Source organism: Cottoperca gobio, chromosome 1, assembly GCF_900634415.1.
Source record: "Cottoperca gobio chromosome 1, fCotGob3.1, whole genome shotgun sequence".
In the NCBI taxonomy this organism is placed as follows: Eukaryota; Metazoa; Chordata; class Actinopteri; order Perciformes; family Bovichtidae; genus Cottoperca; species Cottoperca gobio.
In genome coordinates, this window is record NC_041355.1 from 4,424,083 (window position 1) to 4,440,057 (window position 15,975).

At 41.7% G+C, this 15,975-nt stretch overlaps 2 protein-coding genes across 2 annotated transcripts in view; one reads left to right on the plus strand and one right to left on the minus strand.

Moving 5' to 3' along the window:
- The first annotated feature begins 531 nt into the window (after positions 1–531).
- smarca5 (SNF2 related chromatin remodeling ATPase 5) lies at positions 532–8,478 on the plus strand. The gene is made up of 24 exons (XM_029434089.1): positions 532–829; positions 1,862–1,981; positions 2,077–2,243; positions 2,335–2,435; positions 2,534–2,634; positions 2,758–2,937; positions 3,206–3,361; positions 3,459–3,590; positions 3,750–3,818; positions 3,908–4,017; positions 4,138–4,364; positions 4,835–4,956; positions 5,074–5,226; positions 5,366–5,498; positions 5,623–5,771; positions 5,868–5,990; positions 6,086–6,193; positions 6,320–6,433; positions 6,544–6,666; positions 6,781–6,913; positions 7,010–7,128; positions 7,316–7,528; positions 7,633–7,743; positions 8,081–8,478. Exons 1-24 carry the CDS (start codon positions 758–760, stop codon positions 8,144–8,146), a joined length of 3,102 nt encoding a protein of 1,033 aa, XP_029289949.1. The 5' UTR covers positions 532–757; the 3' UTR covers positions 8,147–8,478.
- Positions 8,479–8,507: 29 nt separating this feature from the next.
- Positions 8,508–15,975, minus strand: part of frem3 (Fras1 related extracellular matrix 3) — a 32,088-nt gene continuing 24,620 nt past the window's right edge. The window contains exons 13-24 of the mRNA XM_029434076.1: positions 15,803–15,961; positions 15,078–15,381; positions 14,458–14,589; positions 14,020–14,351; positions 12,914–13,106; positions 12,722–12,826; positions 11,999–12,126; positions 11,777–11,911; positions 11,162–11,288; positions 10,858–11,045; positions 10,356–10,502; positions 8,508–10,137 (exon numbers count right to left, since the gene is read on the minus strand). Of these exons, the coding sequence (XP_029289936.1) occupies positions 9,583–10,137; positions 10,356–10,502; positions 10,858–11,045; positions 11,162–11,288; positions 11,777–11,911; positions 11,999–12,126; positions 12,722–12,826; positions 12,914–13,106; positions 14,020–14,351; positions 14,458–14,589; positions 15,078–15,381; positions 15,803–15,961 (2,505 nt within the window). The 3' untranslated portion in view covers positions 8,508–9,582. The remainder of the gene's footprint in view (positions 10,138–10,355; positions 10,503–10,857; positions 11,046–11,161; positions 11,289–11,776; positions 11,912–11,998; positions 12,127–12,721; positions 12,827–12,913; positions 13,107–14,019; positions 14,352–14,457; positions 14,590–15,077; positions 15,382–15,802; positions 15,962–15,975) is intronic.

Here is a 15,975-nt window from a genome sequence, read left to right on the forward strand (position 1 = left end):
GATTTATTATTATTTGATGTAGGTTGCACTGTAAAGACTGTAACAGACAAATTGAGTGACTACAAATGCTATTATCAAGGGCCATTTAAGATATTGATCACTTTTAAACCCCTCTTAAAAACATAGTTTTATAAGTGTGGGTTTGCGGCCTGAATTCAATTTTACATGTTGAGTCACTTCTAAAAAGATTATTTATATACAAAGGCATACTCCTAATTTTATATTTTTTGATTATTTATTTATTTTATACTGTTTTATTTGACTCATTCTCATATGTAGAACCTTTTGCTCAATGTTGTATAACTTTTAGACTGTTTTTATCATTACTTATCTTTTGTTGTCTTGTAAAGCACTTTGTAACTTTGCTTTAAAAAAAGTGCTATATAAATAAAGTTGTATTATTATTATTATTATTATTACTGTATTAACTGTATAAAGAAATCAACAGATAGCCAAATGTTATATATACAGTCCATGGATCATTTTCAACAGCCGCTAAAGGGAGCATAACCAAGTCTCGCGATAGAATTCACACACTGGTAACTGGCGCGGGTGAACGCGAGTCCCCGAGAAAACTCTTGCTAGCGGGAACGTGCTGCCTGTGACCAACCGATGTGTCTTTCATTATAAACAACAGGATAGTTGTTATTTACCGGGAGAAAGTTCGGAAAATATTCAACAACTCTTATAAGGGATCACATAAGGTACCTACTGACGGACGATATATCTGAATCGAAGAGGGAAATTCGATACAAAAATGTCCGATATCCTAAACTGCGTGGAACAGCGGGAAGAGCAGACTGAAGTTGAAGAAGCCGGGGCAGCGGAGGTAAGATGGGTTAAAATGGGCATTGTCTCTCCAGCACCGCGTTCTTCTTCTACAGACTTGCCAAAATATTATCTAACTCTGAACCCCACTTGTTCCTCAAATTCGGCTATGTTAAACATTCACTTTGTCAATGTTAATGCGGGCTGTTTGAGCTAATGTGAACTAGTTTTGTTAGCTAGCCGCGGCGGCGCTATCATTAGCTCACGACAACAACAGCTCGGTCCCATTCACTCAGGACTGAAGCTAACGTTACAGCACAGAGCAGCAACAAGGCCAGTCTGTTTCATAAGCGCTCACAGCACTAGCTTAGCCCCGATAGCTACCAATCGATCACATTAAAAGCCCCATCGTGCTTTCTGTTTACTCCCAGGGAAGATTCACTCAGTGAGTTCTTTGTGACTATGACTCAAGCTTGGGGGAATAAACCTCGTGAAAGTAGCGAGCAGGGCTCCGCTCAGCTGTCCCGTCCGAGTCTTTGTTTTCAGTCGGACAGTGCAGCAATGGCTTCTGTAACCGAGGGATGCTGCTGCTTCATCGATGAATGAACTTGCCTTCCGCTTCACTATGTCTTGATTAAAATCCGTAATAATGGAACAGTTTTTTTCAGGTGTGCTGCTCAACAGTTGAATTAAGATAAAATAAAATAAAACTTTATTGATCCCACGCATGGAAACTGAAGTGTTACAGCATTAGAAATACAGGAAATGATGCAAAGTAAAACATAAGTAACCTTAAATAGCTTGAGTACATTAGTAGTAGTGCAGAATGTTGGGCACTGTGATGATCCGGTTGTTTTAGCCCATTAACAGACTTGTCTAGAGCTGCCTTGAGTGTTAAGGTTTCATGTAGGTGAGGTTAGTAGTTGTTGTCCACGATAGTCAGGAGTTTCTCCATCATGCGCCTCTCTACTGCTTCCTCTGTGGGTCCCAGAGAGCCTCCCAGGACAGAGCTTGCAGTCTGTCTGGTCTGATGTTGTTGGACACATTCGGAAGACTAAACAAGATTGTTTCTATGTACTCCTTTTCTGCCTAGGAGAAATCTGATTCTTCAGATGCTGGAAAAGAGTCATCTTCAGATGTCGTGCCCAATGTACAACATGCTTCCTCATCTTCCAAAAGTAAAGAAACTGGTGTGGGGTATGAGGAGAAAGTGGTAAGGGCACTTTCACTATATCTTTTAAATCACATGGCTCACTGCTCTGTTCTTGAATAAATATGTTTAACAAGACTGTCTTCCTGTGTATGTAGCAAACAGACCGGACCAACAGATTTGAGTACCTGTTGAAGCAAACAGAGTTGTTTGCTCATTTCATCCAACCAGCAGCACAGAAGACCCCAACCTCCCCCCTAAAGATGAAGCCAGGACGTCCTCGCATCAAGAACGATGAAAAACAGAACCTGCTGTCTGCCGGAGAGTGAGTACATGTCCACACAGATTTATTTTATTTTAGGAAATTTACTCCAATTGTGATCAGAAATTATTGTTTAATTTCTGTGCTTTAACAGCAACCGACATCGCCGCACAGAGCAAGAGGAAGATGAAGAGCTTCTGAGCGAGAGCACCAAAACTACTAATATCTGCACTCGCTTTGATAACTCTCCCTCCTGTAAGCAATGCAAACAAAAAAAATAGGGTTTGAGATGAAGGTAAATTGCAAATATGATGGGCATAATTGATGATGATGTTTCCCTTTCTCTCATTTAGATGTAAAACAAGGAAAAATGAGAGACTATCAGGTCCGTGGTCTGAACTGGCTCATCTCTTTGTATGAGAATGGCATCAACGGCATCCTCGCTGATGAAATGGTCAGTACTTAAAAAAAAAAAAACCTCTACATTTAAAGGGCCACGACAAATCATTTGTATCTTATAATATTGTTGTATTTACACATACTGCTCCATCTTACACACACTTTGCTGATTCCTCAGGGTTTGGGGAAGACTCTGCAGACTATTTCCCTTCTGGGTTATATGAAGCACTACAGAAACATCCCTGGTCCCCACATGGTGCTGGTGCCCAAGTCTACCCTCTACAACTGGATGAATGAGTTCAAGAGATGGGTGCCTTCACTTCGTGCAGTCTGCCTGATCGGAGACAGAGAGGAGAGGGTAGGCTGCGTCACAATCTGCTTAATGAAAGTTATGAAATTGGATACTGGTTGTGGTTTAGTGATAAGTAGTCAAAATTATTAATGACTACTTTAAATCATTTGATAATGTTATTTGCTTCCCTGGTGGGTTATAGTGAGTGTGTGTGTGTGTGTGTGTGTGTCTGTGTCTGAGTCTGAGAAACTGAGGTCTACAGACAACTTTAGCTTCACTATTGAAAATTGACCCTAAACAACACGTGTAAAACACCAAATGTTTTCACTTTCAGAATGCGCTGATCAGAGATGTGCTGCTGCCTGGAGAATGGGATGTGTGTGTCACATCCTACGAGATGCTCATCATTGAAAAGGCAGTGTTCAAGAAATTCAACTGGAGATACCTGGTCATCGACGAAGCCCACAGAATCAAGAATGAGAAATCAAAGGTCAGACAGCCACTGAAAGAAAATACATATTTACGTATGTCAGAACCACTCGGCTTTCAAAAATTTTTTCCCTAATGAAGCAATTTATTCCCCATAGCTGTCGGAGATTGTGCGACAATTTAAGACTACCAATCGTTTGTTGCTGACTGGAACTCCCCTGCAAAACAACCTTCACGAGCTGTGGGCTCTGCTGAACTTCCTGCTGCCCGACGTCTTCAACTCAGCAGATGTAAGAATCGCCTGGAAATGCACTAGATCAACAGGGAATTTCACTAGAACATAAACCCACCTTCAAGCTGGAATCCTTAGTTGTACTGATGTAGTTGTGGTCTGTCATTTAGAAGAGAAGTGCTCTGTATTCTGGTACTAATGACATTTTTTCCCAAAGGATTTTGATTCCTGGTTCGACACAAACAACTGCTTGGGTGATACGAAGTTGGTCGAACGTCTTCACACTGTAAGTATTGAACTTTCCTCATGCCGACTTCAAAGTCTCTGTAAATGTATACAGTGGGTTTTGACCCGCCATCTTTTTTTTTTGCGTAGGTGCTGCGTCCCTTCTTGCTTCGTCGTATAAAAGCTGACGTAGAGAAGACTCTGCTTCCCAAAAAAGAGATCAAGATGTATGTGGGCCTGAGTAAGATGCAGCGAGAGTGGTAAGCAGTTTGAGCTTTAATTTGGCCAAAGCTTCTTTGTTCTACACAACTTGAAATAAACCGGATACTGACATTAAATTGTTGTACACTGTAATATTAACGTCCGTCGCAACCCATCAGGTACACAAAGATCCTGATGAAGGACATTGACATTCTGAACTCGGCGGGTAAGATGGACAAGATGCGTCTCCTGAACGTTCTCATGCAGCTGAGGAAATGCTGCAACCATCCGTACCTGTTCGACGGGGCCGAGCCTGGTCCCCCGTACACTACTGACCTCCACCTGGTGGTGAACAGTGGCAAAATGGTGGTGCTGGACAAGCTGCTGCCCAAGATGAAGAAGCAGGGTATGTAGATGGCAAGGCAGTCATTTCACCAAGAATTCATGGTTATATATTATTTCTATTACAGAATCTTTACAATTAGGAATATTAATAAATACTGTCGAACATAACCACGCCAGTGTTTTCATTCATAAGTGGTGGAAGAAGTACTCTGATCCTTTACTGGAGTAATAGTACCAATTCAACAATCTTAAAATACTCCGTTACACGTACAAGTCATTATGCATTCCTCTCTTCTCTAATCTTTGCTTTTTGTTGTGAAATATAATATAATTTACTTACTTTCCACCACGGTCATTCACCCAATCTCAATCAAACATAGCTGAGATCAGACTGAATGGAGGGAAACACATCTGTAGTACATACAGTTCATTCATATAATGCATCGTTTCCTACAGCTTAAAGTGCTTCCTGAAAGGACTGCTTTATTCTATATTCCTCTGACTCATTCTACCGTCTTTCCTTCTTTCCAGGCTCTCGTATACTCATCTTCAGTCAGATGACCAGAGTGCTGGACATCTTGGAGGACTACTGCATGTGGAGGAACTACGGCTACTGCCGCCTGGATGGCCAGACGCCGCACGAGGAGAGACAGGTGTGCTACTTTGATCTCGTATAAGAAGATGTCACACGAGAGATTGCCACCTGTATTTCTCAGGAGAGCATAACACGAGTCTAGTAAAAAATATACTTTATTTCCCTGTGTTTTCAGATCTCTATCAACACATACAATGAGCCCAACAGCTCCAAGTTTATCTTCATGTTGAGCACCAGAGCTGGAGGACTGGGTATCAACCTGGCTACAGCTGATGTGGTCATCCTGTACGACTCAGACTGGAACCCCCAAGTCGACCTTCAGGCCATGGTTAGTACTCTGCAGTGCTGAACGTCACATTCCTTATTCAGTTGTAAGAAGTTACTGGATTTCCTTCTTTCCCTAAAAATGTAGAACTTTGATGTCAGATGCAGGGAAGTTGACCAGTTGTGTCTTTTTATTATTTCAGGACCGAGCTCACAGGATTGGTCAGCAGAAGCAGGTACGCGTCTTTCGCTTCATCACTGAAAACACGGTGGAGGAGAGGATTGTGGAGAGGGCTGAGATGAAACTGCGCCTGGACTCCATTGTCATCCAGCAAGGTAACTCCTCTTTCCCGTCTTATTAGTGCAGCAAGGATCTCTGAAAATGTTTTAAATGAGTGCATTACTCAAAATACCAACAGGAGAGTTTGAGTCAGCCACTAAGTTGTCTTCCGTTTAACAGGAAGACTTGTGGATCCGAGCGCAAACAAGCTGGGCAAGGACGAGATGCTGTCTATCATCCGCCACGGTGCCACGCACGTGTTTGCCTCCAAAGAGAGTGAGATCACCGACGATGACATCGATGCCATCCTGGAGAGAGGTGAAAGGAAGGTAAGACTGGATGAATTAGAGAAAAACAACGCTTATTTTTTTTGGTTGTATCTAGTTTTGCCATAAAATGAACACTCTGATCTTGTCATTTGCTAGACTATGGAGATGAAGGAGAAGATGTCTACACTGGGTGAGAGCACTCTGAGAAACTTCACCGTGGACACAGAGAACAGCAGTGTGTATAAATTTGAAGGAGAAGATTACAGAGAGAAGAAAAAGGTAAACAAAAAAAAGATTACCTTCATCAGTCTTTAATTCCAATAACATAACCCTCAGAGTCTTTACCTTGTTTCCCTTCTTGTTTCTTCATTCAGGTCATTACCAACTGGATCGAGCCACCCAAGAGAGAAAGGAAAGCCAATTACGCTGTGGATGCGTACTTCAGAGAGGCTCTGAGAGTCAGTGAGCCCAAAGCACCAAAGGTAGGGACTGATCACTCTACAAAACACCCGTAGGATATATTCATGCAACACAAAGTGTATTTATTATCAGTGGCATTTTATCCTGGTTGAGGTATTACATTTGTTTGTGTGACTCTTAATTCCCAGGCTCCACGTCCTCCTAAGCAGCCGAATGTACAGGACTTCCAGTTCTTCCCTCCACGTCTTTTTGAGCTTCTAGAAAAGGAAATTCTGTTCTACAGAAAGACCATAGGCTACAAGGTACGCATGTTTTCCCAGATGAGATGTATATTATTTGTACACATTTGGTTGGAGAAGGAAGGTCTTTTAGAAATGTCTCTTTAAGTCGATCGGTTGCTGCGTCTCTTTAGGTTCCCCGTAATCCAGACATGGCAAATTCGGCGCAGCTCCAGAAAGAAGAGCAGGGTAAGATCGACGAGGCCGAGGCTCTCACAGAGGAGGAACTGGAGGAGAAGGAGAACCTGCTGCAACAGGTACTGATTAGTCTCCCTAAATACAATACATGTATGGCTAATATGCCACAAATCCAAATGAATGGATCTAGAATAGATTGTGCATATGTTTGATCAACTGTACCTCCATTGCAGGGATTTACCATTTGGAACAAACGTGACTTCAACCAGTTCATCAAAGCCAACGAGAAGTGGGGAAGAGATGATATTGAGAACATTGCGAGAGAAGTTGAGGGGAAAACTCCAGAGGAAGTCATGGAATACTCTGGTAATGACACGTTTTTTTTTTTTAATCCTCTATTCCACAGGCACAGTTTTGGTTTCTTTGAATATGTGATGATTTGCTCCTCGTTTGTCCCTCCAGCTGTGTTCTGGGAGCGCTGTAATGAGCTGCAGGATATCGAGAAGATCATGGCCCAGATAGAGAGAGGAGAGGCCAGGATCCAGAGAAGGATAAGCATTAAGAAAGCACTGGACTCAAAGGTAGCAGACTGTCGACCATATGGCTTTTTGCATTTCTTGTTTTAATTGGCTTGATATCATTACGCGTTGTGTTAACCACCAACTCTTGATTTTGCTCTGATCCCCCTTAATTCATCACATTATCTGCTCTTCCATCCTGTTTAATGAATTAACGGTCCTTCGATTTGTTTCTCATCTCTTTGCCCAGATTGGTCGCTACAAGGCTCCTTTCCATCAGCTCCGTATCTCCTATGGCACCAACAAAGGCAAGAACTACACAGAGGAGGAGGACCGCTTCCTTATCTGCATGCTACACAAGCTGGGCTTCGACAAGGAGAGTGTGTACGACGAGCTGCGTCAGTGCATCCGCAACTCTCCTCAGTTCCGCTTCGACTGGTTCCTCAAATCCAGGACTGCCATGGTAAATATTGGCTTTGTTTATTATATTTCTCTTGTATTTTTGTGCATGATTTTAAAATGTTTTCCTTTTTTGTAATAAAAATACAATTCTGTGTGTGTGTGTAGGAGCTCCAGAGGCGATGCAACACCCTGATTACACTGATAGAGAGAGAGAACATGGAGCTGGAGGAGAGGGAGAAGGCTGAGAAGAAGAAACGCGGCCCAAAGAATGTCTCAGTAAGTTACCAATCCATGTCTTTATTACAGCAAGCATGCCACTTGTTTATTTATGCTAACTGAGTTCAAAATGCTAAATAATATTTGTGTAGGGCGGGGTGTTGTTTGACGTTTTTCTCTACCAGTGCATATTATGAACAATAATCTTTTGATACCGTGCATTGAGGAATAATGTTTCTCCTCAAACGCTTTGTTGCAAACCCGTCATTATGATTTTACCAAATAAAAAATGTATTCTCTCAAAGACCCGGTGTTTAGTGAAACTTTTGGTTCTTCCATATTTTGATGATCAGAAACATACAAATGAGTCTTTAACTAATGTTTTCATCTTACCTAGGTCCAGAAACGGAAGTCAGAGGCTACCCCAGATGGTCGTGGACGCAGGAAAAAGCTCAAGTTGTGAAGCTGTTCACAAGTCAAATCTACTGCGTAGTGTCAGAATTGGAGGACGGCAGCCAGCTCCGGTATCGTTAGTCCTAGTGTCTGTGTTTTGTTTTGCAGGCTGTGATAATGTGCTGTGTAAAACTGTTAAAACTTTTTTTTTTTTTTTTTACTAGTACCTAATTGAAATACATGTATTTATGCCTGTTGGTTGTACCACATTCCATTGCTCGAAACAATATGTACCCTTTTTATTTTTAAGAAAACATTTGTTCTTTTATCTTCCTATGTGAAGTAGAAAATGTCTTTTTGAACGTCACAAATAAACTTCCCGTTTTTTTTTTTTTTTAAATGTGTGTGTACTCTTGTTAATAAGACACTGATTCAAAAAAAAAAAGGACATTTATATTTGGCAGTTGAAGTGTACATACATACCAAGAGCTTTGAAATTGAAGAAAATAATAAGCCATAAAAGTCTACTAACAATTGGCACATTAAAATATATATGATCACCTGTAGAAGAAGAATAACTTTTATACTGCACTTATTTTTTCAGGACTTGATCGACAAACCAGAAAGACGTAGAGTTCATAATTTTTCAAGTTTCACCAGGGTGTAGTAATACCTTTTTTTCATAGTCCTACATTGATATGTACACAGATAGTTTTGCATCTGATTTCAGCCACATAGACCTGAAAAAATATTTAAAAATAAAAAGTAAATTTCGGCATTCTCAAAAGACTTAAATGACATTTACAATCCCTTTCAATGACACCATAGTGGTATTGTTACTCAGCAGTGGGCAGGTGCACTGCAGGCTTTTTTAAAGGCACAACAGTTAAATATCAATAATAAAAATCATTTATCACATCATTCATTAAGGTCAGCTTCAACTAACATTCAGTCCATGTTGCTCTACTCCACAAAATAAAAACATGAACACAGTGAATTACAGGAATAAAAAAAACTTATAATGTAGTTATTTTTAAAGGAGGAACATGGAAAATTATTTCCTTTTCATGAATTTTAAAACAACATTGCCTTTTTCTCTTGAGAAATAATTGCATTTACTAAATTGGGATTTTTCATGCATTTGGAAACGCTAGATAATGCGGGATATTTTTACAAATTGGCAACCAATGAAGCAGGTGAATTATTGTGAGGGGCTCCTTCGTACATCCATGAATCAAAACAGGCTGCAAAAACCTACAGTACATTACAGCAAGAACTAACCGTCATCAGAGATCAAGAAGTCTCCGAAAACTGGTGCATTCTCTGCATGTAGGCCCCCCCCCAAGCACTGACATTTTGTGCTGGCCACAGGTTGTACTGGGCTCTATTCAGTGCTGCAAGAGTTGGGCTTTGAAGGCACAATGGTGGAGGAGACTATCATAGTCTTTTTTTAATAAGGGGTAGGTGTTTGAGGTGGAGGGGGTCCACATTTAGACCTCAGAGTTGTCAGAGCTGCTCCACATGCCTGCTGCACCTTGGCTGTTGCCATTGTAGGCAGAAGAAGAGGAGGTGGTGTAAGGAGGGAAACTGGGTCTTCTTCTCCCTCTGCTTGCGTCGCAGCAGCAGAATGACAATGGTGGCGATGAGGCAGATGAGAAGGATCAGACCTGCGAGGCCCACTAACATGGGCAGGGTGGAGCTGTCAGCTAGTTCTCTGCCAGAGCTTTCCAGCAGGGGGCGCTCCAGGAGAGGGTCACGGTTAGGGGCCCATGGCTGGCGCTGGCTGACCACCATGCGGTTTGCTTGGTCCAGAGCGATGTGCTGGAGGTTGGTGCCACGGTTGTTTTCAACACCGATGTCCTGGGTCACAGCAGAGTCAGGGAAAGCAGGGGCGGCACGGCGGTGACGGTGGGTGGCCATGTTGGAGGTCTCGGGCTGCTCGACAGCGGACATGCTGTGATGCAGGTACTCCACACTGCGCTTGCCAATGTTGCGGTTGGCATTTTCCCGCGAGCGGACTGTGTAAATAGTGTGGATGAACCATTCTCGACCAGCAGCCACCTGCAGAAGAAGCAAAATGTTTGAGTCTATTCCTTATCTGCAGTATGTGTGTGCAAATAAAATAATCACATAACCTTTACAAGAACAGTACCGACACAAACTTTACCACGTGGGACACGCTTTCCCTGAGTTCATAGAATTGGTTGAAAAAAAGTTTCATCATTTTAAAATTGTATGTGCAACACATGAATATACTGCATTTTGAGTTTTATACAGACCTGGAAAAGTGGAGATGAGGAGAGTGTGAAGCCATCTGATCCTGGTTGCCTGACCAAAGGCAGACCTCCAGCTGTGTCTTGAGCCAGTGTCGCCTTAAAATCAACATCTCCAAATGCTGAAGCTTGAGTGTCTGGCTGGGCCTTATCCTGCAGAACAACACACACAGAAATCAGAAATGAGTTTACAACTCCCTGAGCATTTTCAGTTGTGGGCTGTAAATTGTGGAATAGTTTGCAACTAACAATTAGACCTCCTCCACACTGTTCTTTATTTATTAGTATTTTCATTTGCTTATGTTGTGATTTCATCAAGATATTCTATGTTTTTATTAATGTACTTATATTCTCTTATTTATGTTGTTGTTTTTCGATCATTCCTGTGTTTAAAATAAATAAATCTCTTACTAAAGCCTTTTGGTCAGTCTTTGTTGTTTTGAAATGTGCTTGATTAATAAACTTGACTTGACTAAAGTATTGTCCGTGTGGATTCATTGCATCTTACCAGGATCTTGAATCTGTAAAGCAGAGAGGGAGCGTCTGCCAGGCAGCCGTACTCCTTGTTGGTGGGGTTGTACTTGGGAACGTAGCCATCGGCTCCAGTGCAGAGGAAGACTTTCTCTATGCTGCAGGAGAAGGAGTCACCCAGGTTCTGGACTGGGTCCACCATCACACGCCCGTAGATCATGGAGCCTGAAGCAAAGAACAGATTAAATGGTAGATGGGACTATAACATGATTCTCAGAGGGTTAATGGCCCCATTTGCTGTAATGTTTACTAAAATCCACCAGGTGGCAGTGTTGCAGTACCATCTGAAAAAGCAGCATCAGTCCCTTCTCCAAAGCCCATGGAGCCATCGGACAACCACAACTCCCTCTTGGACAGCAGGAACATCTGAGTGTTGAGGCTAAACTCAGCTGCAACTGGGTCACTCACCTGGAGCACAACAAAAAGAGTTACCAAACACAGAACAGTTTAATCTTAACAAACGTTTTGAGTAAATGTGATAGCTGACAAATGTAACTTAAAGCTTAAAGAAACAGACTCAAAGACGAACAAGAAAGGTTCAAATGCATAATTTATAAATCATTTTAGGCACGGATGATCTCATATTTGGAATGAGTCTGGAGAAGAATAATTATAGCATCTGTAATAGAGGTAAATTAAGCAACTATTGTAGTCAGTTTAGAGCAATTTGAGTGTTGAATATAATTTATATTGTAAATGCATCTATATTTAAATTAGAATTTAGTTTGTTCTTTAATCTGTATGAATGTGTGTACATATATGTATATATTTATAAAGTCTAAATTATATTTAAGATGGTCTTTTTGTCATAGAAATAACCCAACTGTGTTTTTGCTGTGGACCTGACTGAATCTATAACTACATAAAATGATTTTTGTCAGGATATCGAGGCTAACCTGCTGGAAGCGAATGTCCATGTCAAAGGTTAGCGGCTCTCTTGGGTGGCAGACAGGAGGGATGCTGAACTCCCCATTGGGTGATGCCATGCAGGCGAGTAATTTCACTGTGTAGGTCCCAGAGTAGTCTCGCACCTAGAGGTCACACAGAAACAATGTTAAGACTGTCTATGAAGTTTATTTTCCCACATCTGGCAAGATCGTTATTGCATATCGACTTACAGCAAAGTCTGAGACAAAACTCCACTGCTGCATGGGCTGGTTGTAGGTAGGCTCGGTCCTGACCAGGGCGAGAGTGAACGTCAGCCCGGGGTGGTCGGCACACATCACCATAGACGTCACGCTGGTTCCTGAAAACAAACATGTAGAGAGTGTGAGGCTGGTTTTGGGTTAGAGGCATTCGTTTTTTACTTTGTAGGCAAGAATCTTTTTCATGTGAAATCATACAAGTAATATTGTTATTGTTACTATTTTGTATTAATTAATTTGTTATTGTTTTCATATATTTATACATTTTCTAAATATATATATATATATAAGTGTACTTCTTGTGTCTTTGACATATTTGTTTATATTAAAGAGAAGTATGACAATACCATGTTATGGTATCTTTGAAAATGATGCTTCCTAATAAAAACAAACATGTAGACAGTCATAAATCTTTAAAGCTGTATTTCGTCCAAACGTCTACTTTTTTTATTTTAAGACCTTCTACATTGTTTGTGCCACTTGCTATAAACGCTGAAGGGTCATTTTGACATTTGCTGGAATGACCTCTGGGACTTTCACACAGGAAGGACCCCGAATGTATAACTCCACGAATAGAAGAAGAGAGGATGTCGGCCATAAGGTAATCCAATAGGAGGTCGCTGTATAGAATGACCACATTGCATAGATTTAGGGCGTGAGTGTGTGTGTGTGTGTGTGTGGGCGTCACCGTCTTACCTGAATGAGACATAACAAACTGTCCCCTGAAGCGAGCCTCTGTCTTGAAGTTGACCACCAGACGTCCCTCCTCATTTATACGCATACTGGTTGGGTACATGGCTCCTACGAGAACAGAGAACAACGTTTTAAAATGCTTCAAAAAATAGACTGTAAGCACCACCAGGGAGCAGTTTCACTCTGAGAACATACCTTGTAGCTCAGCCTCAGGTGGGCTGCCGATGCCGTCCTGCCACAGAATAGCTGTATCGTACACAAAGGTGAGTTTGAGCTCTGACTGCAGGTCGAAGTGCTGCCAGCCTCCCACAGCCACTGGAGAGTGGAAGACGTAGGACACAAACAGAGGAACACGCAGAGTAACGTAGGACTGGACCAGGTTCAGCACCTAAATAAGAGATAAAACAGGCATTGTCAAGGATAATGTAGGATCTGTCGTAGTATTTCTGTGTGAGTTTAAAGGCCTGGTCACACCAAAAAGTGGCACAGGGAAATTCACTTGAAAAATATGTGATCTTACAAGGACAGCGACTGGTTGGAAAACGACTGTAGCTGGTGAGCTGACGTTCCTATCAAAGATGCTAAGTTGCTAAGTGGGGCATGAAGCCAAAATGTCTTGAATGGCAGGTAAATATTCTAACAAAATTTGATACACTGATTTACAGACGTCTCTTTTGCAATGAAAGTTTATGGGAAATGTGTTTTTAGGGCCCACTGGCATCACGTGACGGACCCGGCAGTTGTAATTCCACGGTTTGGCCGCCATGAAATTGGCTTCAAAGCTAGCTTGGAGCTAACTAGTAACAAATTAGCTGGAAAATACTAGAGTTATCAGTCTCAATAGTTTACAGAGCTTCTTTCTATATACTCAGCTGTTTCATCCCCACATTTCTGTCTTTGTAGCCTAGATTATTTCAATTATTAAACCGTTTTTGAATGGGGAAAACCTCTCTGAGATAGCTAGCTTGCTAACGGTCAGTTACTGTTAGTTAGCAAGCTGGTTAGCTCAATCTCTAAGGGGATAATTAAGTTCACACAGTTCATTCAAAAGACATATTTGCAAAAACTTCTGTCTGCAACCATTCCTCTTTTGTGAAGTTGTTTCCACCACAGTAAGTAAAATAAAAGTGGATGGTGCAACACAGCTAATAAGCTACAATAGTTTCCTCCATTTTGGATTCCTGACTGACAAAGTTCACTAAAATTTGAACTTGTGCGAAAAATGAGCATGGATTTACTTTGACCCACTATATATTCTGATGTTTGTTTCTCTGCATGTTTTTCCATTATGTATGTCCTACCTGTCCATCGGTGCCTATGGAGCCTCCACAGTCATTCAGCAGCTCTGACATGTCGTAGTAGCTGGTGAACTCCCAGAGGCAGGCCTCCAAGTTGAGGTTCCTGTAGAAGCGCAGAGAATTGGTTGAGCGCATGATCGGGTTATACTGGTAGGGTGAAGTCTCGCCAATTATTTCAGGGTTCTTTGTTGCATCGGTGATGAAGCCATGGCCTGTTTGGATCTCATTGAAGTCCAGCAAGTTGGAGCAGCGATGGTTGCCCACACGCGTGCCGTCTGGGCTCAGGGTGAGCTCAAAGTTGGTCAGAGGTCTTGTGGAGATCACTGGTAACATGCCTGTTAAGAGTGAAAAGCTTGTTAATTTTCTGGGTCTTTGACTAGATTAGCCTACTAAACATTAAAGAATATATAGCAATGGTTGCAACAAATGTGTACTGCTCACCATCCATGTGGGGCATGTTGATAGTCAGTTTAATGAGGTTGGGGAAGTCGGGGTCATCTGGACCGGTGTAGCGGATCTTAGCAGAGAAAGGTTCAGCTCCAACAGTTCCTTGGATACGAGGCTGACACATACCTGCAAAGAGTTAGAAGTCAGTTAAACCGCTGAGCTCTTTACCGAATGTACATCAGTCAGCCTGCCATGCATTGTCCTATAATTAATTAAGATAAATTGTATTATTTTCATTTTAAGACCATTTTATGCCACTGATATAATGATAATATAATAGCATACAATGCAAGTAAACCCTTTCAAAGAGCAATACACTTTTCATTCTTAATAATATTCATACATTGGGATTGTAATGTGAAAAATGTAATGTATATACCCAAATTTAATAGAACCACACAACCAAAACAGTAAATAAAATGGACACTCTGGTTCTGTTAACAAAAATGCTCAATGCCCAAGTCTTAACACACATTTTAACAAAGCGGGCAATATCGAGATCAAAGCGGGCAATATCGAGATCAGCAAAAATGATCAAGGTTATGTCCATATATCGTGTGATAAGTCCATAATGTAATTATTGCGACAGGCCTACCCATCAGTGTTTCACTTACCCTCCTCCTTGCTGATCACAGCAATAGGGCTGGACAGCTCCAGGCCGGCATCTCCATTGGCATTGAAGGCTCTTGCTGCACATTGAACCCTCGAGCCTGTCTGGAAGTAGATCGAATCCAAAGTGATGGACTTGGTGTTGGTGAAGAAAGTATTAGTGTCCACCTCCCCCATGGGGCTGGTTACTCCATCTGACCCGGTAGGTGCGCTGACCAACCAGCGATACTGAGTGAGCGTATCGTTGATGTTTTCCGCAGAGCAGATGGAACCGGTTTTGTCAAAGTCGTGGTACTTGGGGTTGCAAGCCTGCAAGGGATGACAAGACAGATGGCAACTGAAAAATTAAATAAATCTGGAGATGTGTGTGGCTCTCAAACAGCAGAAAGCAAGGCAATATTACTTACTGTATGGAGCACCATTCAGACACAAGGCAATTCAAAGTGCTTCACAGCGGCATAGAATTATATTAAATAAAATATATAAAACATAAGACGTGAAGAACACATTAAATTTGCATTAAACAGACTATAGACTGTTAAAAATGAGAAAGAAATTGTAATTTAAAAAGCGATAAACACAAAAAGCAAAAGCTAGGCAAATAAATAGTTACAGATTACAAAATAAAAACAAGATGACATTTTCAGCTGGTGTTCAGGAAGCTTGTACCACGGGGTGGGCGGGAGCATAGAGACCGAAAGCTGCTTCACCTCAGAAGCATTACACTCACCGTCACACACACAACAGGGTATCCATTGGGCGGGTGGGGTCTTTCTTTGGTTTTAGCTGTGTCATCATACATGAGCAGGGAAACCACCTGGGGCACGGCAGGGAAGGTCACATCTGCCACACTGTCCATCTCCTCAATGTACACGATGGCCTTGTTCATCTAGCAAGAAGAGG